This window comes from Callithrix jacchus, chromosome 2 (assembly GCF_049354715.1).
Source record: "Callithrix jacchus isolate 240 chromosome 2, calJac240_pri, whole genome shotgun sequence".
In the NCBI taxonomy this organism is placed as follows: Eukaryota; Metazoa; Chordata; class Mammalia; order Primates; family Cebidae; genus Callithrix; species Callithrix jacchus.
In genome coordinates, this window is record NC_133503.1 from 145,021,940 (window position 1) to 145,045,351 (window position 23,412).

General features: G+C 41.6%; 1 protein-coding gene across 2 annotated transcripts in view; it reads right to left on the reverse strand.

Annotated features, from left to right (window-relative positions):
• Positions 1–22,671, reverse strand: part of RGS7BP (regulator of G protein signaling 7 binding protein) — a 109,714-nt gene extending 87,043 nt beyond the window's left edge. For both annotated transcript variants that reach the window (XM_002744917.7, XM_054252231.2), the window contains exons 1-2: positions 21,897–22,671; positions 20,820–20,986 (exon numbers count right to left, since the gene is read on the reverse strand). In XM_002744917.7, the coding sequence (XP_002744963.1) occupies positions 20,820–20,986; positions 21,897–22,061 (332 nt within the window). In that variant the 5' untranslated portion in view covers positions 22,062–22,671. The remainder of the gene's footprint in view (positions 1–20,819; positions 20,987–21,896) is intronic.
• Between the last annotated feature and the right edge of the window lie 741 nt (positions 22,672–23,412).

Genomic DNA, 23,412 nt, shown 5'->3' on the forward strand with positions numbered 1-23,412 from the left:
TGTTAAGTAGCTGTTATGTCGTATGTGAATGAATGAAAATTTATTGAACAATTGTGTGCTTAAATGTGACCTAATCTTTTTCACTGATGTCTCTTATTTTATCTTCATAACCACCAATACAGCAGGCAAAAATATCACAGGATGCTCTAGGGAAGAAAAACAGATCAAGAGCCCTCTCTCCTGGCTCCCTGGCCTCCTGACTTTCTCACTTCTGCTTCCTTTCTCATTATTCTCTCCAATGAAATGAGGGCAGTCCCGCCAGGACCCAGAGCAAATACTGCAGGAGAAAGGCCTTTTCCATCTTGCCCTTAGATCTTCGGTCTTCAAATCAGGAAGATGAACAAGTTTAAGGTTAGTACGTTTTTGTAGGTAACCTAGAGGACAAGTAAATTCGCCAATTTTTGTGAATATTTTCCTAATAAATATAAAAGCTAAAGCTCTACCTATAGAGATATAATTATTTTTGAGATTTTCTACAACTATATTTAAGACTGATATTCAAGGTTTGACATGTGTCATAGATTTTTTTCTCTCTTTTAATATCGACCACAGACTAGAAAACACAGACATGTAAAAAGAACAAAATGAAAGTTGTCAGGAAAGAAAAAGCTAAAGATTTTGGTGTATATCCTAATTATATACATATCTATATATTTTTTTCATTTGGTGTCAAAAATGAGGTCATAGAATAAAACTTTTATAATCTGCTGTTTCACTTAATGTTGTTTAAAGGTTTGCACGTAATCTAGCTCCTGAGTATGTGTTATTTAATTTATCCTCTATTGGATATTTAGGACACTCCTCATTTTTTTTTAACTATTAGAAGCAATGCTATAATGTACCTACAAATTTTTGCAGCCTAAAGAAAACTTAGAACTGATACAAAAACCACAACCAAGAGTGTTCAGGGAATTGACCAAAATTACCCAGCTGAAAAGCTTGGCAGAATCTCTAAGTGGGGTCTTCTGATTTATCAGTCCTAACCTCTTTCCTCCATCCGAGTAGTTCTCAATCCCTACTGCAGGTTCTCAAATCACCTGCTGAGATTTAAAAATATATCATGTCCTCACTTCACCTCCAGACATTCTGAATTAATTGATCTAGGGTGGAGCCTAGGTAGCAGTACTTTAAAAAAAAAAAACTCCACAGGGGTTCTAATGTGCTGCAGGATTAGGAGCCACTGCTCTACACCAAGCAGCTGCTGGAATCAAGACTTCACAGAGAGCTGTCCTGGAACACTCCCAGCATTAGCTTCCGCAAGTTAAAGAGGGAATGGTATAATAGAGCCTCTCAAAACATCCTATAATTATTATTTCTTGAGCTAACCAGACCCGAATATGTTACTCTGGTAACTTCTTGGTCCATTTTCCTGGGGCATTTGGTCTTGAAAGAGAAATTTCAAGTGTGTATTCAGGAGAATATATTGGAAGAGAAGTGCTGCTTCATGTAACTGCTCAGGTTTTAAGAGAGCTTTGATGTTTGCTTTACAGCTGGTACAGGGGAAGGGCTGGAGAGCAAATGAGGAGCTGCAGCTTGAGGGAGACTGGAGTATCTCAGGCTTTTCCCATTTGTACTCCCAGCCACAGAGCCCTTTAGCATTAGCTCACACACAGATCTCCATGGCTCTGAGCCCCCACCTGCTTGGCTGCAGCTAGCCTCTTCAGGCATCTCCAGGAACCCCAGGGTTGAATTTCTGTAAAATACTGGTATGTGTCTAAATGATTCCATTAGTTGCTCACCGGCATGGTAAGCTGGCCTGAGCATCTGCAGCCTCAGGCCCTAACTCTCCTACAGAAATATCAATCGGACTAGCACTTGGCCATCGCTGCCATTCATTGTGCCTTTTGGTTGCAGTGAAATTGGAAACAGGTTATAAGCTGAGGGTAGGGGAAATGGTGCTCACTCACCATGTTTTCAGGCCAAAGATTGCGAGTTAGGAAAAGACTGCCTTCTGTGTTTTCCAGTTATTTAGACAAGGGTCAGGAGGCAAAATGAACTGGCCCGCAAAGCTCTAGGATTTAGCGATTCAGCAGTTCAGTTCATACCCACAGGTTCCCGCTTAGGGCCTGAGCTGAGAAGAGTTTGGGGCCATGATATACCCAGAGCACCACTCTCTCAGTGAAACTGGCCCAATTTTCCAACAAGCCAGATTCCAATAGAATTGAAGCAAACTTACATTTGTACAATGAAACATAGCTGCTGCCTGTTGACCAACTCCTTTTCCTTGCCCCTCTTGTTTTCCTTTCCAGCTATATAAATGCTTAATTTTAGTCAGGAATGGGTTGGAGATCTGGCTCCCGTTTCTCTGGTTGATGCCACCCGTAATATAATGAAGCCTTCTTCCCTTGTCAATACTCATCGTCTCAGTGATTGGCTTTCTGTGCAGTGAGCAACAGGACCTATTCTGGACCCTTGGTGTTCAGTAACATTAGAAACCACAGCAAAATGCTAAATTCCCTTCTCCCTTATGGTGGATTTGCTCCTGCAGACTTCCTGCTTTCCCTCCTGTGGTCTCGATGCTTCAGGACTATATAATACATCAGGATACCAATTGAAGATAAATGATAAAAATGGAGGAGATGGGTGTCCATTTACAAGTGATAGAAGAATCTGCTTGGTCCTAGCTCTGGTTACTCAGAAATTCCTTAATGATAAATAACAGGATGGCTAGAGAGGGACACCTGTGGGTAGTAGGCAAGCTCAGGGGCTAGAAGTCAGGAAACCTGGCTGCTCATTCCAACTCAATCACCCACAAGTTGTGTGACTGAGGTGAGTTACCTCACCTTTCAGGGCTTTAGTTTCCTCATATTGATATTATCCTCATATGTAAAATGAGGACAATAATTCCCACCACATAGAGGTGTAGAAAGGATTAAATGACATAATATTGGTGGAAGCATATTATGTCTTGTAAAGCCGTAGAATATCCACAGTGATAGTGGGGTCCACCTATTCAGTAAAGGGTAAGAGTGCCTCTCAGAGGTCTCTCAGGCTCCAAGATATCAATGACTAGGATACGGCACCCCCTTAGCTCCAAAGTTGAAGTCTAAACAACAACAATAACAACAACAACAACAACAAAAACTCTAAGGGATTTCATGAGCCACCTAGGAAGGAATACAGTACCAATAGCTGTTCTTTTCATTGTTCCTTGGCTTGGACTGCTGAGCTAGGATGAAGATGTTCCCACATCAAGAACACCTCCTATATCACTTGCTCTTTTCCATCTCCACCTCCATCACCAGTATTTACATATATGGATATGCTTGGGGGCATCTCTGTTTAACTCTGGAGGAAGGAGGAAGTTAAATTGGGTGGGAAAGAGACCTGGAGAAAGGTAGAGGATGATGGTGGGTTGAGTGGTATGTTTATCGCCTAGAGCCTAGAATAAACTCAAACCTCGAAGAGATGGAGTAGAGGCAGAAGTGAAAAGAAATACATGAACAATTTATGAGTGGTGCTCTCTCAAGCCCCAGGCCACTGGGTATGGCATAGAATTGGTGGGGAGGCCAACTCACATTTCAGTATATAACCCACCCACTCTGGGGACTGTGAGCTTTCAGAGCACCTCTCACCTGGATTTTTCAAATGATGTCAAGAAAGTTGTGCCAAGGAGCCTTGTGGGCAGTGGGCATGGACAAAGGACAGCTGAAGCAGGAGCAGGAGAGCAGGGTTAAAGTTGCTGTGCCATGCCTATGGTTGCAGACTGAGTGGTGGGCTCATGTGCACTATCTCTTTGGGGACTAATACAATAATAAAAATAATTTTTTTGAGACAGAGTTATGTCTCTGGGGATTAATACAATAATAACAATAGCTTTTTATTGAGATGGAGTCTGTCACCCAGGCTGGAGTGCAGTGGCACAATCTTGGCTCACTGCCACCTCTGCCTCCCAGGTTCAAGCAATTCTTCTGCCTTAGCCTCCTGAGTAAAGGGATTACAGATGTGTGCCACAACTCCTGGCTAATTTTTGTAGTTTTAGTAGAGCCGGGGTTTCACCATCTCTGGTCTCGAATGCCTAACCTCATGATCCACCTGCCTTGGCCTCTCAAAGTGCTGGGATTACAGGTTTGAGCATTGCGCCCAGCTGAAAAATAAAATTTTTAAAGAACAAGAAAGTGTAGGAGTTAGGGACTCAATTGTCCTCAAAAGCCCCAGAAAATGCAATTGCATTTGCAATATAATAGTGATGTTTAAAATGTTGATGCTGAATCTGTAACTAGAAGATACTACTGAGGAAAAAATTAAAATTAAATTATCATAGAAATCCAGATCTTAGAGTTTTAATGAACTTCTGAGTTAGTCATATGATCCAGCTTCCCTTCAAATGCACACATTTCTTCCCTAAACATCACTCCACAGGTAATACCTGTGCTTCTGGATCCCTAATCTCCTTCACCTTAATTCCATTTCACTTGACTACTTTATTGGAGGAGGGAGAGGAAAAGGCAGGAGAAAAATGGATGGGCTACATTAAATTTTGAGTCTTAGAATAGGGACAAATTAAGTTTTGGAAAGGAAATGTTTGATGTAGCTTCCACACTTGTAAGCAGGAAAAGCCGATCATAGAACACTGTGCTGGGAATTCAGAAATAGCTGTGTAGAAATGGCCATAACTCTTTTGTGTAGATTGGCATTTGTCGATGTTTCCTATACAGTTTTCTCTTGCAGTTAAATCCTACCAGCTACTAAATCATATAAATAAGAAGAAAGTAGGTTAAGAAGTTTTTTTCCCCTTAGGGTCTCATTTAGGTAAAATTAAATATGTATGCCCAATATTTAGCACACATGCCGACCTCAGACTTATATACCTGACAGGCTATTTGTCTTGATCTTAATTATAATAAGGTTGACGGCTCCTGTTTGATACAAGAGAGTAATATGTGAGCCATATGATAATTTGCATTTGTCATCTTGGCAAAAGAGAGGGTCTTCCAAGCAATTTGACTTCAGAACAAATTAACAAATATTATAATTTATGTTCGATTCCAGAAAGGTTTAACATGTTCCTGAGGCTAATTAAAAAGATTTGATCTTCATTAACTAATTCAAAGCCAAATTATATTTCCTTTTTTCTCAATATTTGGTATATTATTTTTATTTTAATTATGTGACAAGTATTGACAAGTTTTAGCACTCAACAATGTACCATTCTGAAAGCAACAAAGAAAGAAGGTGATAAAGGTCACAGTTACTAATATAAACTCAATGTGATAAAACACTCAGGCGTTTCTTTAATTGTTCACATCCGACAATCCACAAATATTCTGAACAAACAAGCAGGTGATAATTAACAGAGGTAGACACTAATGGCTGAGAACCACTTTTAGTCAGCAGACTTGTTCTGTGGGCCAACATACAAAAATCGTGACGTTTCAGACATAAACTTGAATTCATAGATTCTCTTAAAAAAGAAGCCACAAAAAACAATGGCACACTGGGCCAATATTTCCCCATGGAAATCAGCAAACAGTGAAGCCTGGGCGGCAGCTGCCTGCTTCCAATCCAGGAGCATGTGCTGCCCCAACAGCACCACCCCTCCTTGTCCACTTCACTTTTTCACTTCACCTACTCAGGGCCCTACTGAACCTGGGTTTGGAGACCTTGAATTGCACACTCTCTCCAATCACTAACCCTGCAACTGGGTAGTCCCTTTATTTTCCTTCAACTACATTCCTTTATCTCCTGGCAGTACCCACTCCTTAGTCAGCATAGTTCCCAAAGAACTGGTTCGGCCCTCCTTCCCCATTTTCTCTTTTCTTTTCCAGCTGAATCATTCTCCTTCCCTGCCTCTTTCCCCCTCACTCCCACAGAATTTCCTTCTCTGAAGATGGAGAATGCCTTTATAATGCTGACACGTGGGGCAAGACTTTCCCGGAATGAACTGTGTGATCGCATATATCTTTTGGAAAGATTACATCTAAATAGATATCTGAACTCACCTCACATTTTCACATTAGATCTGCAATGGCGCTGTGCAATAACTAATACTAAAATTTAGAGAACCAACCACTCTGAGTCTGAACAGATTTGGTAGCTTAAAACATATTTCATCCTCAGAAAACAAAAGATTGAATCCATGAATATAGAAACAGTTGATATGGCTTGTTTTATGGAAGGAACATTTGCCAAGTGATTTTGCATTATGGTGCATGCTGTGGCCTAAAATAATCCTCATTATTCAATGACGGTACAGTACTCGAACAGATGCAGCCATTCGAGCTCAAACTTCAGATAGTAAGAAAATGTGACTTATGGTGGAAAGACATTCATGGGAGTCACCCAATTTGGAAGAGACAGCAATCTCCTTCAAATTGCATTCTTCCCTCACTCTTTGGTGAGGGCTGAGTTATGTTCTGATTCCTGACTCTGCTGACTGGCAGGGGCTGTCTCTCTGTGCACACACACAGAAGGTTTCTCAAATGTCCACAGTTGACCACCCCACAGCTACACTCTTTCCAAATGATGAAAACTGGGACCTTTGGTCATCTGCTATGGTCAACGGAACTGACTCAGCTGGGAAAAGACCTTCCATTCAGCCTTCAGCAGGGCTAGTATTTCTCTTTCAGGCAGGGGACAGCTATACTCGTTGGAACTAGATACTGCCAAATTATGGCCACAAAAAGATTCTGACCATTTATATTTGCCTCACCTAGCTTACTTGAGGATAGAGAATCTGTTGTAGTCCTCACAGGGAAGGTCTTTCTACACTGGCCACTGTTTTTGAGCAGGACCCAGATAAGGATTATCACAACTCCAAAACAAATAGATTTTTGTCAAAGTTAATAAAATGCTTGTAAGAACAGGAGCAAGAGTCTGAAGGTGATTGTCATTGACTTGCTTTCCAGTTACTTTTTACTCTGTGGAAATGTATCCATTTCCTCCCACCTCCTTTTTGTTACATCAGGATAGGACAGAATGGAGTAGAATCATTTATTAGAAAAAAGGATACACGAAACCCAAAATGTTTGTGATGCACACTTCGAGAAGCATTATGTGCTTATTGTATATCAAGGACAATTTTAGCAACAAATTTCTATTTCTACCTAAATTTTTCCTACCTCAGCAATATTTTGGTGAGGGTAAGGGAAGATGATTTATTCTTTAATTCTAAGATAAATAGGACTGTTCATGGTAATGAAAAAACAGGAATATAATATAAAAGATGAAAAATCAGAAAATATCTGTTTACTGACAATATCCAAAAGGGAAAACAGGGTGGGCACAGTGGCTCACATCTGTAATCCCAGCACTTTGGGAGGCCAGGGTCAGGAGTTCAAGACCAGCTTGGCCAACATGGTGAAACCCCATCTCTACTAAAAATACAAAAATTAGCTGGGCGTGGTAGTACACGGCTGTGGTCCCAGCTATGCAGGAGGCTGAGGCAGGAGACTCCTTGAACCTGGGAGATGGAGGTTGCAGTGAGCCAAGGTCACACCACTGCACTCCAGACTGGGTGACAGAGCAAGACCCCATCTCAAAAAAATAAATAAAAGAGAGAAAAACCCATCAAATTTACAGATTTTCTCAGTTTAGTGAGTGGATGGCAAGACTGGAAATAAGAAATCCATGCCAAAATGGAACACTTCAAAATTAGACCCACTAAGGGAATGAGAGTCTAAACTTCAGAGCCTGAAGCCCTAACAATCAGTCGTTTCGACTAGAAACTAGAAATCTCACCAGGGAGACAATTTAGATAATTACCGTGATGATTTTAAATGCCATTTGTGGGAGAACAGGAGCTCTTGTGGATTTATTGACAAGGGATTTCAGTATTTTAAGAAGTAGTGTTTTTGAGATTGATCTGATAATCTCTCCCCAATCTCATTTCCTATGAGTTCTTCCCATCTTTTCTCCCAGCCTCCCTCAATGTTACTTTCTTAGGAGTGTTCCTGTCACCCCAGTGGGAGGCTGTATCTCCCTCAAACCCTCCACACTTACTACCATTCCCCACCCTCACCCCCCATGCTTTTTGGTAACCTGCAGTGGAGTTGGGTGGCCAATTCCACTGTGGTGATGGGGTGTCCTGCCCTGCTAACATGTCCTCCCCTGGGAAAAAGTAGGTCGATTCTTGAAAGACCCAGAATTCAGTCCACCCAGACCTGAGTCAGAGTCCGATCCCATAGGGTCATGTCTAGGACTTGCACACTCAAAAAACCAGGAAAGAAGGTGCCCCCAGATGAAGAGATGTGAGTAAACCTAGTATAGGAAAAGAAAGTCTGAAAAATTTGGGGTCGAGAGAAAAGTGCTGAGGCCTCAGGAATGCAGAGCCAAGATCCATTTACATTCCACTGGCGGCTGCAGTAAGGCCATAATTTTGTTATTTTTTTCCTTTCCGCCTGTTTTCCTCCTCTTAGTAGCTGAGGAAACCTTAAAAACCCTCAAATCGGCTGATTGCTGGCTGAAGAGATCCTTGTTCTGAAGTGTGTCCAGGGGAAGAGAGGCTCTGAGTGGAAATAATAGTTTGTGGCAGTAGAAAAGAAGGAAAGCAATCCTGTGGCCAGTCAGAGAAAGAAGGGTCTGTCAGGAAACAGCCCAATATGGTGGCAAGAATAAAGACTCTGGCACCAGGTAGACGAGTGTTCAAACTCCAGCGCCACCAAAGATCTTGACCAAACATCTCAACCTTTCAGAACCCCAGTTCACTACTAAATGAGGACTTAAAAAATACCTAGCATTTTGGGTTCTCTAGAAAGCTTCCGAATGAGTCTCACCTAAAATCCAGAGACAGCTCTGGAGCCTTATTTGCCCTGGACAGGACCAACATCTTGGAACAACGGGGAAAAGTCAAAAGAATCACAAGGATCTCAGTTCTGACATTCTTGAGTTGGTGAAATAGTCTCAGCTTCCAGCAACCTACACCATTGGCTCTATGAGGCCACTCTGTGAACAGGTTGGTCTGTTATTTGCAGGTACATGTGCTTCCCAGTCAACACACCAGCCTTTAAAAACAGTATATTCCCAGGTTGTAGGTAAATATTATTTCAGATGAACTCATTTCATCATGAATACGATTTAATCATAAATCATACGTGCAAAGGGAACAGCACACAGTAGGCTCTTAGCACATTTAAACTCCTAGTTCTGTTTCCTTATGGTTCAAAACAGACAAATATTGTCTCCTGAGGTTTACCAATATGGCAGGAGGCCTATGGCTGCATAAATAAAAGAGAAAGGACACTGCTATTTGCTCTTCAAAGTTCAGCCCAAGTGACATCATTCTGTTTATGAAGTCATTTTCCCTGCCTACACCCAGTCAGGCAGAGCTGATGACTCTTCCTCTACTGTATCCTCTGTCTATTTCTATTGCAACATTGATTCCGTTGTTCTGCAATTATTTGCTTAATGTCTATCTCTATACAGATGCTGAGTGATAAGTTCCTCAGGGGCAAGGGCCATGTTGATTCATCTTTATGTTTCTGGAGGCTCGCACAATGTCTGGCCCATAATATGTGTTCAATGTTTAATGAAAAGAATAAATAAACTAAGAGGAAAATGAGCAGGAAGGAGAGGTCGTTGCTGAGGAATCGACTTTTACTTCTTTCTCCCACTCCAGCACCCCTTCCCTCACTTCTCACATCCAAGCTCCTTACTCTTCCTATCTCCCCAGTCTTGCTAGAGATCCTGCCCCTAGCCTCAGGAAGCATGACTTTGGCTTATAGATTAGGAAATTTGTGTTCTCAGCAGGCAGCTGGTATGGAGAGAGATGTATGCAAATCAGATCATGAAACTTGCAGGTAGGGAAGTTACATGACACAGCCCTGGCCACGGAGAAATTCATGGAAGTTGCTGTGTGAGGTTTCTGAGAAACTCTTTTAGGAAGGGCCACATTTAATTGGCTTATGTCTGTGCTCTCTGACCTTTCTACTTCTCTGGAACATGGATACAGTTTCTGGAGCAGCAACATCCATTTTGGGATCTTCAGGAAAAGCCCCAGAGAACTACAGAAATCTCAGTTATGATGTTCTTCAATCATGAACCAATATTTGCCATCCCTACCCCTTTGGGTGTTTAATTATATGGGAAAAAGCCACCTTTATATATTTAAGTTACTGATGTCTGGCCTATGTTACTGGTAGCTGAAGACAATTCCAAACTGATAATGCAGTCTTCAAGGAGCTTTATCCTTGCTGTTGCTATGCCTGAAATGCTTTTCTCTAAAATTATCATAGGACTGGTCCCTTCTCAAAGTCAGTCATCCAGTTAGAATGTTACCTTCGCAGAGGTGCCTTTCTGACCACCCTATCAGAAGATAACTACCCACACAGCGTGTATCATTCCTTAACAATATCATCTTGTTTTATTTCCACATGGCATTTGTCACTACCTGAAATGCTCTCTTTTGTTTGTTTCTTCTCAATCACCACCCCACCCCCGCTGCCACCACCACACACACCATGAATACAAGGACTTTATTTTGTTCAAAGCTGTTGTATCTACCACACCTAGAAGAGTACTATGAGTAGATTCCCAGAAGGAAAGATGACTTCTGGAGTTTGACATGAGTGTTATTTTCCCATAGAAAATACTGTTATATTTGATGAAAAGGTTTATAATTTAGGAAATTGTGGGTTAAATACTGTTTATGACCTAAGTACTATGTATAACATCGTTGATATGGGATAATGAGTTCCAAGTCCAATTTCCCTTAATGAGCTCATTATGATCATGACCATAGATCATTTTGCAGTTTATTCCCATCTCCAGAAAACCCTTCCTGCTTCCTTGAGTTGTCTAGCTGCTTCTCACCTTTTATTCATAACAGTCTGTCAGATTTTAACTCCTTCATGATATTTTTTTCTTTAATTTATTTATAGGAGGTTTAAAATTTGTTTTTAAAGAGTCCCACTCAATCTCAGGTAGATTTTTTAAAAATTGATTTCTTGAGTGCCACTACCAATACTCCTTGAAAGCTCTATCCCATTTCACATCCTGACTTGTGAAAATTATACTTAAGTCCTTTCAAAGGCACCTCGCCTAACATCCTGCCCTCTCAGTGGTTTCTAAACTTCAGATCTTTTTCACGAGTTCATTTAAAAGCAGCAAAATCCTTTTCTCAATCCTTTCTGGACCCTTTCCTCTGTTCTGGTTTTCAGTGTGAGGAGCATGGTGAACTATAATGAGAGTACAGGTAAGACCTTGACATGCAGGGCAGTGAATTTTTTCTTTTCCTGGCTAAGGAGAATGGATTTACATATAGAAACCATATATGTAGACTACTAGGATAGGATCACTCTGTTACACACAATTCAGGAATAAAACGTAGACCAGTTTGAGGAAGTGGAATGTTTAAAAGTTAGGGGGTAAAAATTCCAGAAATATAGGTTGGATACAGTGAGAGAAATCGTTAGTTGTTTCCCAATATCCATTCTTCCCCTTTTCGTTAGTAATGAAGGCCTTTTTATTTAAGGTGGCAATGAAAAAAGACTGTATTTCCCAGTCTCTCTTGCAATTAGGTGTAACCATATGGTACAGTTCTGGAAGTTTTGTTTGAAACTGATTAAGGCGAGATGACCTGTTTAGACATGACCTTTTTGCCCTTCCTCTTTTCTTCCTTATTCTATGCTGGAACATGAACTGATGGCTGGGCTTCTGTGCTCCTCCTGCCTCTTAAAGTGAGGTTGGGGATAGAAGCCATAAACAAAGAATGGGCAGCAGAACCATATGATTTGGTGGAGCCACTGTACCAGTTTCAAATTGCCCAACATAGGACTTTTTTTTTTCTGGGTGAGAATAAGCCCTGGTGTCTTTAAGCAATTGCTACTTTGAATTTTCTATTAAATATAGCCAAGTATAATCTTTTTGACACAGATGCTCACTTGGGAAGCTTTTAAAAATACCCCAATGCCCAGGCAGCATCCCAGACCAATTAAACCACAAACTCTAGGGATGGAATTCCAGCATCAGCAAATTTTTAAAGCTTCCTAGGTGATTCCCACGTGCAGCTCCTGTTGAGAATCGCTGTTCTAGGCAGATAGATCTCATATGTTGCATGTTCAACAATCTCCTGGGGGATGCAGTGGTGCTTGTTTAAAATTTGTATTTCCTGTCCTTACCTCCCTAGAGGTTTTGATTCTTCAGGTCTGAGGACATCCCACCCAGGTGATTCTGACATAAGAAAGCTAGGGATCAAATTTGAAGAAATGCTGCTTTAGGCAATAGGATATTTTTGGAAGTTTTAAAGCAAAGAAGTGACAAGATCAGAGGAGTGTTTTAGGAGGAGGATTAACCTGGATCTAGTGAATAAATTGAAGAGAAGAGGTAAGAGATTGAACTCAAGGAGACCGATTGGGAGGTACTACAACAGCTGATGGCCTGCAGGGATACATTTGTGAATTAAGAGGTGGCCAGAGAAATGGGAAAAAAAGAAGGGACACAATAGACACTGAAAAAGATAAACCACTACAGGATTTGGTAACTTATGAGATTGGCGGCGGGGTGGTGGGGGAGCTCTTCAAGATATTCTCAGTAACTGAAGAATACTGGAAGGCTTTGGCTTCTTCTGGGTTAGTATATATTTCCCCCTAGTGCTCAAACTCAGATCGGTATAGATTATTAGTTTGCTATGTATCTACAGCTGTAAATGTAAAATTGACTTTTACAACAACAATTTTTTGTATCTAGAGTCTTCCATTAAGTTGAAAACATTTGTTTAGGTCGAGAACCGTGAGTCACACCTATAATCCCAGCACTTTGGGAGGCTGAGGTGGGAGTGTTGCTTGAGGCCAGGAGTTCAGGACTAGCTTTGTCAACGTAGGAAGACTTCAGTCTCTATAATAATTTTTTTTTTAAAAAGTAGCTGTGTCAGGTGGTGCATGCCTATAGTCCCAGCTACTTAGGAGGCTGAGGCATGAGGATTGCTTGAGCCCAGTTCAAGACCAGCCTAGGCAACAGAGTGAGACCCCATCTCTAAAAATAAATAATAATAACTTGCTAAATCACTTCTATTTAAAGGCTCAGATACTTTAACCTAACAAGAGTCAATCTCACAAATAAGTTTATTCTGTGTGTGTATTATATATGTATATACATGTATGCATATAGGCAAGTAATTAAATATTTTTCATGACGTTTTACCTTTTTAATGTCATGTCTTGTAAAGCAAAGGAAATAAATGAACAGGCAGCATAGATACAGCTCTGGAGCTGTGCTTTGTATAGGTATCTTTCTGGGATAAGACACAACTAAACTCTCAAGGCCTAGAAGTTAAAAGAACAATTTGAAAAGGTGATCTCAATGGTTAATGATTACTTAACTATTCAACATAAGGCCACTAAGCAGAGAGATGTTATGGTAATACTTTATCAAGTAACCTAAATTAAACATAATTACTTTATGAGTAATTCTAAGATACACATTGCCTGCTGATTTGTTGTAATAATGAACACCTATGCCTCAGAAATTGCTCTTAGGTATGCTCTTCAAGTCCTCTGTTATTTAAAAACCAACATGTTGGTTTTGGAGTTACAAAACAGAAAAAAAAAATAGTTAAATGTAATAGAAATGTAAAAGATGTAAACTAATCTAATCTCTCAATTCTTACTAAAGTCTGTACCAAGACACACTTTCTTTTAGAATAGATTTTAAAATACCAAGTAAACTTAATGAACAGGGAAGACAAATATATATCATCACTGAGCTTACCACTCAGGGTTCAAAGATGAATGAAACAGCCTTGCTCTCTTGCAGTTCAGGGTATACATAATAAAGTGACAATGAATTCTTCCAAAGTTAGTTTTAGATTTAATTTTTCTCTCTAATTGGAATATCTATTAAGAAGACTAACAAGGTGAAAGTCATTAAAGCTGTTTGAAACATAGAAAGGCTAAACTTCAATAGGCAATGGGAGAACACTTGTCTAGACACCATATCACATTTAGTTGAGTTGCTAATAATAGCACTCTTCTTTAATCTGGTGTGAGTCAGAACCTTGTCACTTGCTCCAAAGTATGCTTACGGTCCTTAAGCAACAGTATTAGCACCATTGAGGGGCTACCACCTGCTCAATTCTCTCATGCACACTAGGGAAAGTGAATACCCCCTGTGTGGGTATGGGTTGTCAGATGCCTCACCAGTTCTCCCTAGTATTCTCTCTTATAGCTGGGCTTTGGTTCACCTTTATAATATAATTAAATCGGTTAGAGAAAAGTGCTAACTGTATTAGAGACTCAGTATCTTTGTGAACAATCCATTTCATACAGAAAACATTCGATTCCATGGTCACAAACTCTCCCCTTATAAGAGTTATGATCTTGCAGATGATTAAACATTGGGCCTGAGGATGCCTTTATATGAAAGTATAGAGAGATTATATAGAAAGCCCTAGGCAAAACCCCAACCCCAGTCTGGGCAAAACAACCCAAAGTGTGTATTTAGGTGCAGATAGGTCAAGAAAATTTGTTTTGGGTTAAATTATGTCCCCCTTTCCACCACTAAATTCACATGTTGAAGTCCTAACCCTTCAGTACTTGAGTATGTGACCTTTTTTGGAGCTAGGGTCATTGCAGTTGTAAATAATTAAGTTAGGATGAGGTCATACTGGGGTAGAATTGGCCCCTAATTCAATATGACTGGTGTCCTTGTAAGAAAGGGGAAATTTGAACATGGGTTGCACACACAAGGAAAATGCCCTGTGAAGCTGAAGGCAGAGATGCTTCATCAAACCAAAGACTGCGAAAGACGGTCAGCAAGCCAGCAGAAGGCAGGGGAGAAGCATGGAGTAGATACTTCCTCTCAGCCCTCAGAGGGAACCAACCTTGCCGACACCTTGACCTTAAACTTCCAGCCTCCAGAACTGTGAGACAATAAATTTCTTTTGTTTAAGCCACTCCATTTGTGGCACTTTGTTATGACAGCCTTAGCAAACTAATACTGAATTGTTCTTCCATCGTTATCTTTATGGATAGTATATTCTTTTGGTAGAGACATAACTTGCCTTTCACTATTTGACCAGTGAGAGCTAAACATTTTAAAGCAAAACACCTTTAATAGGAAGAGAAAAGAAAAGACAGAGTAGGTGGCCTGGCATGCCTGCCAACCACAGGTTCCTTTTACTAACGGCAGAGGCTGTCACTGCCCACATAAGGCCTCCTCCACTGCGCGGATCACAGAAAGCTGAGAGCTGCTTCCATGGTCACCAAGCTCTTCCATACTCTATCACTACATATCATTGCTGCTGGCTCAGCCGAAGTGCTGAAAGGACTATCACTAAGCTGCAATTCTTTATTCCTCCTTACCTCACTCTCTCACCTCCCAATTTCCTAGTCAACAGAACAAGGGTAGGAAAACGAAACCAACTAGAAGTGCAACTGAAAAAACACAGGGCAAAAAAAATTAATACAGATAAAAATAAAAACAGACTCTACCTACCCCCGAAAAAAGGCGAGAGGAGAAGGAAAGAACATGAGGAAAGAGAAGGAGAAAAGGAGAGAAACATAGGTCTGGTTGGTCAGGAAAATCATTGCTGGAGGGAAAAACCTGAAATCTGTGATTATGGACCTCTAGGATGGTCATTACATTGCCCTAGAAAGCCAACAGGAAATTAAGATTCTTCTTGTGAATGTACTATGTTTGGATCTCAACAAATTATTTCTGGAATTCAATCATCAAATTTCCTGCATGATATTTATTTTTTCATAGCTCAGTTCTGTAAACAAGGTCCACATGATTCTCTATGAATTAATGTAGAATAATGGAATGAGGAAGCCGGGAGATTCAGAAGTCCTTTAATTTAAGACTATAATTTTGACGTGCAGGGAATTTAACAGACTTATCCAATGTCATATAGCCTACACTAAAACTAGGCCAAAAGGTTTTGTAAATATTAGTTTATATATGAAGAATCTAGGCTGATTTATACAAAAAATTTCTAAAGAGAGCTACTTTTGAAGCTTCACATCTCCATGTAAATTTTATGGTATCCCTGAACAGGCTTTCTGAGAGCCATCTGGGAAACTTCAACATAGAAAATGTCTCAGAATATAAGAAACCAAGGTAAACAAAGATTTATTCCAGTCAAAGTATTTATTTGGAAGATATTTGATGGATTAACATTTTTTATATAAATGTATCTTAATTTTTATTTTTAAATATCTTATTATATTAACACTAACTTGTGCTTAATAGCATTTACTGTATGCTTGCAGTCTCCTAAGTACTTGATCCTCACCATGCCATATATTCTGGTCTCATTATTCATTAACTCCATTTTGCTGTTGAGGAAACTGAGGCAGAGAGGAAGCGACAGTATCTTTGCCCGACTTTATACTACATGTGAATAGCAGCACCATCAGACTGCCAGTCTGGCCCCAAAGTCTATGTACTTAACCACTATACCAGAGTGCCACTAACCACTCTGTGAATCAATCTGCCTACAAATTCACACATGTCCTTAGCAAGTGGTCTAATCTGATTTAGAATCAGTGCTCTTTCCCATCACACTCTACTGTCTCTCACATTGTCATACTTAAACTTAAGATCTGGAGTAAATCCTTCTACATTTTGATTATCTTGAGCAGCCATTAACCAAAAGCAGCAGTGTGAGAAAGATTGAGTCCAACACAGACACCACAGAAGCAGAAAGGGAATCCTGACCACCAGCCCCCCTGGTTACTGCCATAGCAGTAACTCCCGAGGTGTGCTGGAGGATGTTGGCTCCTGGGGCCACTCGTACCTTGTAGACCGTGCTTGTCTCTTCTCATTCTCAGGTGTGGTTGATGGAATAGGTACTAGACCAGGGAAGAGGAGACCCAGGTTACAGTCTTAGAGCAGCCTCTGACTGGCAGTGCCATTGACAGGCTGGACATGTGGTCCCTGCTTCACGTACCTAGCTCAACTCTCTCAACTGCCCCGTGAGTGGGCATGACACTAGTTTACAGATGAAGGAATTGTGACTCAGAGAGTTAAGTATTCTATCAAGGTCATAAAAGGTGATACTCAGTCCAGGTCTGTCTGACTCTAAAATCTTCACGTATTCTTTGTCAAGTTCCCTTGAAAGTCACTTAAATCCTCTGAATCTCAGACTCCTTAAATATAAAGTACCATGGAGCCCTAGGGATTCTTTGAAGTGTCTCAGAAGTCACTTTGGGTAGGAAGTCCAAAAGGCAGGACCTGGCCTACTCCTTATATGTACGTGGGCACACACACACACCCCAAGCAGTGCAGGATAATGGCACTGTGGCCGTCTTTATAAATGTGGCCTTATATATTTAGATTGAGGGGAGGATTTACTGTTAAAGACTTTGAGGCCCATTCTTGCAAATGATCTTTAAGGCCCCTCTTAGCTTTAAAGCCTGGGAGAGGATCAGAGTTGTAAAGGTATCATAACTTTAGTAAATCAAGCCAGTCAGAGGAGACTTTGTGTTCATCTGACAGGGTCGTCCAGAATGCAGATATCTGATGCCTTTGAAAGAAAAGGCTGTGACTGAACTCTGCTGATATAACCGTAATTTGAGAAAGTGTGTTGATTGCATTTGTGAAGATGGCCTTCTGATACAGGGCCAGTTAGAAAAAACATCTGTTTTCCTCTCTTGTGAGCTCCCCCATTCCTTAAGGGCTTCAGTTGGTCAGGCATGAAAGGTATGTAGCATTAGTTGCTTGTTTGACACAAACTCCTTGTTTTCCTTCTTCCTCTCTATCTTGCCTCATCTTATTTTTACCCTGTCCACCTGCAATACTGTCTACCGCCTGTGGCCCCAAAGCCAGCTGGCAGACCAGGAAGTGAGGGTCTGTATTGGTAAAAAATAAATAAATTCACTTATTCCTTCAAGTCCTGCCTTTCCCACACTTGTATTCCTACACAGAGCAAAGCATTGGTGCTTAAACAATAGACATGAGGCAGGTGTCTTGATAAATGCATGGGAAGCCAAGTGTGACTTTCTCTCACCCTATAGCTCATACCCCTTCATTAAAAGCTACATATGTAGAAAATAATAAAGTCGACAAAAAAAAAAAAAACACAAGTGTTAATCAAGGTGATGGTGATAATACGTTTCTAAAAAAACAATTATTCAGTTATACTTTATATGCCATAAGATTTACTCATTATTAGTAAACAATTCAATGACTTTTAGTAAATATGCAGTGTTGTACAACTATCACCACAGTCTAATTCTGGAACATTTCCATCATCCCAAAAAGATTCCTCGAGCTCATCTGTAGTCTCTACCTGCTCTCACCTCCAGTCCGAGGTAACCATTAAATCTACTTTCTGTCTCTTTTTCTGGGCATTTCACCTGAACAGAATCATATGATATGTGGTATTTTGTGACTGGCTTCTTTCAGTTAGCATACTTTTTTTAAAGTTCATTCATATTTTAACATGTATCCTTTTTACATAATACCTTTTGAATGGCAGCATTATATAGAGGAAAAAGCATGAATATGAGAAGCATGCAAACATGGGGTAGAATCAAAGCTGTGTCACTTCTTAGCTGTGTGACTTTGGGCAAGTTCCTCAATCTCTCTAGACCTATCTGTCGACTAAGAATAATAATCCCTTTCTCAGCTGAAAGGAAATAGCTGGATTGTGATGGCAAATAGTGGGCGCTCAAGAAATCCAATTCTTCTCTCTAAATTTTGCCAAAAACCTTTGCTTTTTCTCATCCCTGCTTCAAACTTTAAATTGACTCCTACAGCCTCCCTCCCAGCCTCCACGTCAAGCTTGAAACAAGAGCCCACATAACAAGCCATATCAGAAATGGATTCCGCCAAAGGGAATCACATCCTTCATTAATGGAGCCCAGATGGTGAGGAACTAAAGGGATTTCCTTCAATTATATTGCTGTCATTTTTTATAAAGAATGTTAAATTGCATTTAATTATTATTGTAAGGAGGGAAAGGTGTCAAATTCTATCCTAGAATATTTTACGGAGTCGACTTTCCTTTTGCAACAATCTAGTAACACCTTATTTTCCCACTAATTCTTATAAAACTGCCCCCATTAACATCAATCCGTGGATAACATGTAAGCAAGTAGCAAAGAGCTAAAAACACCAGAGTAAATAACATCCACCGGAAGCCAGATGCCATGGTGCATTCTCGCAGTCCCAGCTACTCTGGAGGCTGAGGCAGGCGGAATGCTCGAGTACAAGGGTTTAAGACAGCCAGGGTAACAGAGCTAGCACACCTCTCAAAGAAAAAAAAATCCACTGGAAATCCTCCAAACTCAACTCTTAGCCAATAGTTTCAGACCCTTTCTTTCCTGAATCTTTAGAAGACCTTGAATTTCTTGTGTGTAGCAAAATAGACTGAATCGAACCCCTTGTTCATTTCTCCAGCCCACCTTCTCTGATTAGAACATGTTCTCATTTTGAGCCCCAACTCAAAGGGATCCTAAATGCAATCCCATCCTATACTGCAGGACGTAAAGTTTACAGAGCTGCTAGAGAGAGAATTTCCTGTCCGAAATCTGCTTTTCCTTCTGAATTATTGTTTCTCTGTACCTTTAAATTTACCAGTGTTCCTTCACATTTCTAATTTCCCCCCACCCTCTCTCCTTGTCTGGGATTTAACACAGTTACATTTCTTCCCCAAACTCCTGAACCACTTAATTCCCCTCCTTTTTGGAGAATTAAGTGGTTCAGATTTTTGCAGATTCTTCTTGTTAAGAATAGTAAAAGAGTTAAAACAGGAAAGGATAACCTCTCAATATTTTTACCAAATAAAATAGGGTTATAACATACTTTGTTTATCCCTCTCTTCAAGGAGATGATTATAGTGTATCATTTTTCATGATATAAAATGCCTGTGGTCAAATGTAAACTAATTATTAAGAGAGGCAACATATAATAGTCACTATACATATTATTGGAATTAAAGATGGCAAAGAGTGATTCTTTCAAATAGGTAAATTAGATATAATTCCTACAGGTGATCAATTTGTAACATTGTCAGGTGAGTGACTGATTTGAACTTCTACTCTGATAAAGTTATACTCACATAGATAAATAGATAAAGGCTATCTCTAGACTGAATCAAGCACTTAAATTAATGTATCAATGTATTTGTATAAGGATTCCTGTGTTTCTTTGATCTAAGTACTTATCTTGAAAATAGGAACTGTTAACAAAAGCCATGGCTAACTTTTCCCCCCAATATTAAGAGATGAAAGAAGGAATAGGTAGGGTCCCAAGAGAGAAGTTTTCACATACTGAATTATCTCCTAATACAAGCTTGAAAAAACATTAATCTGATGAAAATAAATAAAAATTTGGGGTACAATGTCAGCTTAGGTTTACTGAGATTTGTGAATTTCCCTAATCTTTAAAAACTGTTCTTATGCTAAAACTTACCCCTTCAAATCACCACAGTGAAGAGAGTAATTTATATCCAAGACCTTATTTTAGGAATTTTATTTTAGGCCGTATCATAGGAATTTATCTCATGGTATAAATAGTTTAGTAAATCTGGGATTTAGGAAAGATTTTTCTCTACAGCACAGGCCTTTTGTTCAGTAGCAGATGACAAAATAATCTTGAGGCATGATGATTTAACTTCAGTTTGATACCCAACCGTCCACCCCAAATCTTATGCTCCAAATTCCAATATGTGGCCAGCATATTGAAAATTAAGTTTTTAAAAAAATCACTTGATCCATATCTTCTAAATATATATACATATATACAAGAATCACTCAGCCTTCAAATTATAGTTTGGCCTATAGTTTGTGTATAGCTCTGTAGAAATTCTAGAGAATTCTGATCTCAAGGTTAAAATCTCAAATATGTGGAGATCATCTCTGAGGACTTGGCTACCGTAAAATTCTGTCAGCATCCATGCATCATGTATATGAATTACCAAATAATGCCGAGTCTCCTACCCTGAGATGGCAGCCAGTTTTTGGTGTGCCTGACGGGCCATTTCACAGCCTTTGGTTCTTGTCTTGTGCATTTCCGCCCGGAGTGAGGGGCAGCTGACGGAGACATCCCCAATAGAAATGACCAGTTCTCGGTACAGGGCCACTTGTGTGTTGAACTCTTGGACAAGCTGGAAAAGAAGTGAGTTTTTTTTTTTTTTTTAACCAAACATTTCTCATAAGAAAGTTTCCTATTTCGGAGTACATAAGCAGGGACCTTCACAGACCCCTGAGTCAGCTCCCCAGATCTCCAGCTAAGGAGCCTAGGAATTGTTTAAACCAGATGGTAAGTCTCTTTGTCAAAGGCAAGTGTTTATTTTCATCGGCAAGCCTGGCCATGGAAGCTCTATTTCCAGACCTACTTGCCCTCACCCTTCAGACTCAGTTTCTGAAGAGCAAGAGAGCATATTTGGAGCGCTACTGTGCCACTCCCAAGTCAACAGAGAAAGATGCTGGGGACTCTGGCATAGATGCTCCCCTCCGCTACTGCTAGGATGTGGCTTTTAAGTTGCACGGCGGGAGGGGCGGGGTAGACCACAGGTAGGGTGTAATAGGCAAACCACCTCTTGCTGAGCCACTGAACCTCTCGGCCAGACAGCCTGACGGGAAGACCAGCTACAGGCTCTGCGCTGGAACCTTCGACCCCTCCGCAGCGCCCTGTGCGCTGTATTTGGGTGTTTGCTACTCTCTCCCCAGAAAGCAGAATCCCCACCTCCTCATCCCTCCCTCCCCATGTGAGCGAGCCAGTTAACTGTGTCTTTCGCATCCATCCACCATTCTTCGAGGGGGTAGAGGCACAGCCCATAGCCGCTGATTCCCAAGACCCTTGCTGTGACTCTCTCTGTAGGGCCCTTACGACCGGGGTGTCACCCCGAATTTGGGGGACTGCAGATTTAAAAATAGTGCATGTGCCACGTGATCGTCATTGAGGAGCTGAGGGTGGGGGAGTGGCTGGCACTCAAGCAAATGATTAACATACAGGACTCCCCCCACCCCCTCTCAAAAAAAAAAAAAAAAGAAAGAAGGGCAGTTTTCACCCACCATTTTGCAGTCGTCCAGGGCTCGTTGGGTTTTGTGGGCGCTCTCGGAGCCGCTGCCCCTGCGCTCCCAATCTCCGCTCTGCAGCGGGGGCTTGCTGATCTGGAAGATCGAGGAGCGGGTGGACCGGCTGGGGCGCTTTTTGCGCCCATTCGGTGCAGAACTCATGCATACACATCCACCAAGCCGAAGCCGCTGGTGCAGTGCGCCCCGGCGCGGGCGGCCCGGTCGTTGCCCTGCGCGCCGCCGCCAAGCACCCGGAGCCCGGACCTGAGGCGCGCAGCTCACAGTGCTGGGGCTGGCTGCGCGGGTCGGTAACCTTCAGCTTGAAGGAGAGCCGGGGAAGCGTTGGCTGTGCCTTGCAGCATCGCTTCCACTAGCAGCGAGGAAGGGGCGCGATCAAGTTCTGCTCAGCAGCATTGCCGACCCTGTCCCGGGAGCTGGGCGCTGGCGCGGGCTCGCTCTGCCTTCCTCTCGGCATGGATTGCAAGGCTGGGCGAGAAGGAACGCGCCGCCAGGCGGTTCTGAGTTTCCATTCAGGTGGGGGAGCAGCTTTCAAAGCCTGCGCTGCAAGGTGGGGGGCGGAAAGGGGTGTCGCTCTTGCTTCAGTGTCTTCCCGCAGCGGCGCTCGGTTCGTCTTTCCCCTCCCTCTACTGTCGCCAGGCCTGGAAGGACTGGCCGTCCCCAAAGCAAGCAATTGGCTCTAATCGGCTGCCTTGATCCCTCGTCTCTAAGGGCTGGTCTGTTTGAAGATCCCAGATGAATCTGTGGCGGGACTGGCAGACGCAGAGAATCGGTCCGGCTGACGTTGTTCACGGGCCCGCACATTGATAGGACGGGAATACTAATGTGATCTGTCCATGCAACCCCCTTCCCCCTCCACACTTTATGCACTTATCCAATCAAATCCCCGGGAACATCAATTGCAATATTACTTCATCTGCTCTATTATTAGAAACTAAAAGTGTCATCAGAGTGGAGCACATGCCACATGCTGGGACCTAAACATGGATTTCAAATAAACCAGTTTGGGCTTGAGGCCCTCACCATCTGAGATTGAGACTGTCTGGGGTCGCAGGAAAGAGTGAGGTTTTGCTCCAACTGGAAGATCTCTTGATAACCTAAAAGGAAAGCTTTGTTTCCCTGAGTTGTTTTTGTTTTTATTTTGTCTTTGTTCATGGAGGGGGAAGGAGGAAAGCCAGTGAGGCAGAACGCACAGAGGCATTCACTCAGATTGGCCCTCGTCTCCACCCCATTTCAACTAGTAAAGCTCTTGGTCTTGAATTCCAGGGTCTCAGGACCCAGCTCCTAGAGTTCTTTCCAGAGACTTGAACAAATAAGAGCCAAGATGTCTCCCTGGACACTCAAAATGATCTTCTTCTCCTTTATGGGATATCAGTAACTCAGAGGCCAACAGAGGTGGCCCAGAAAAGTGGGGATGATGCCTGCATGAAAAGGAGTGGGGGCGAGGCCCTCAGCCATTTAAGCTCACCCTTCCCACTGACATCCGCCTAAGGTT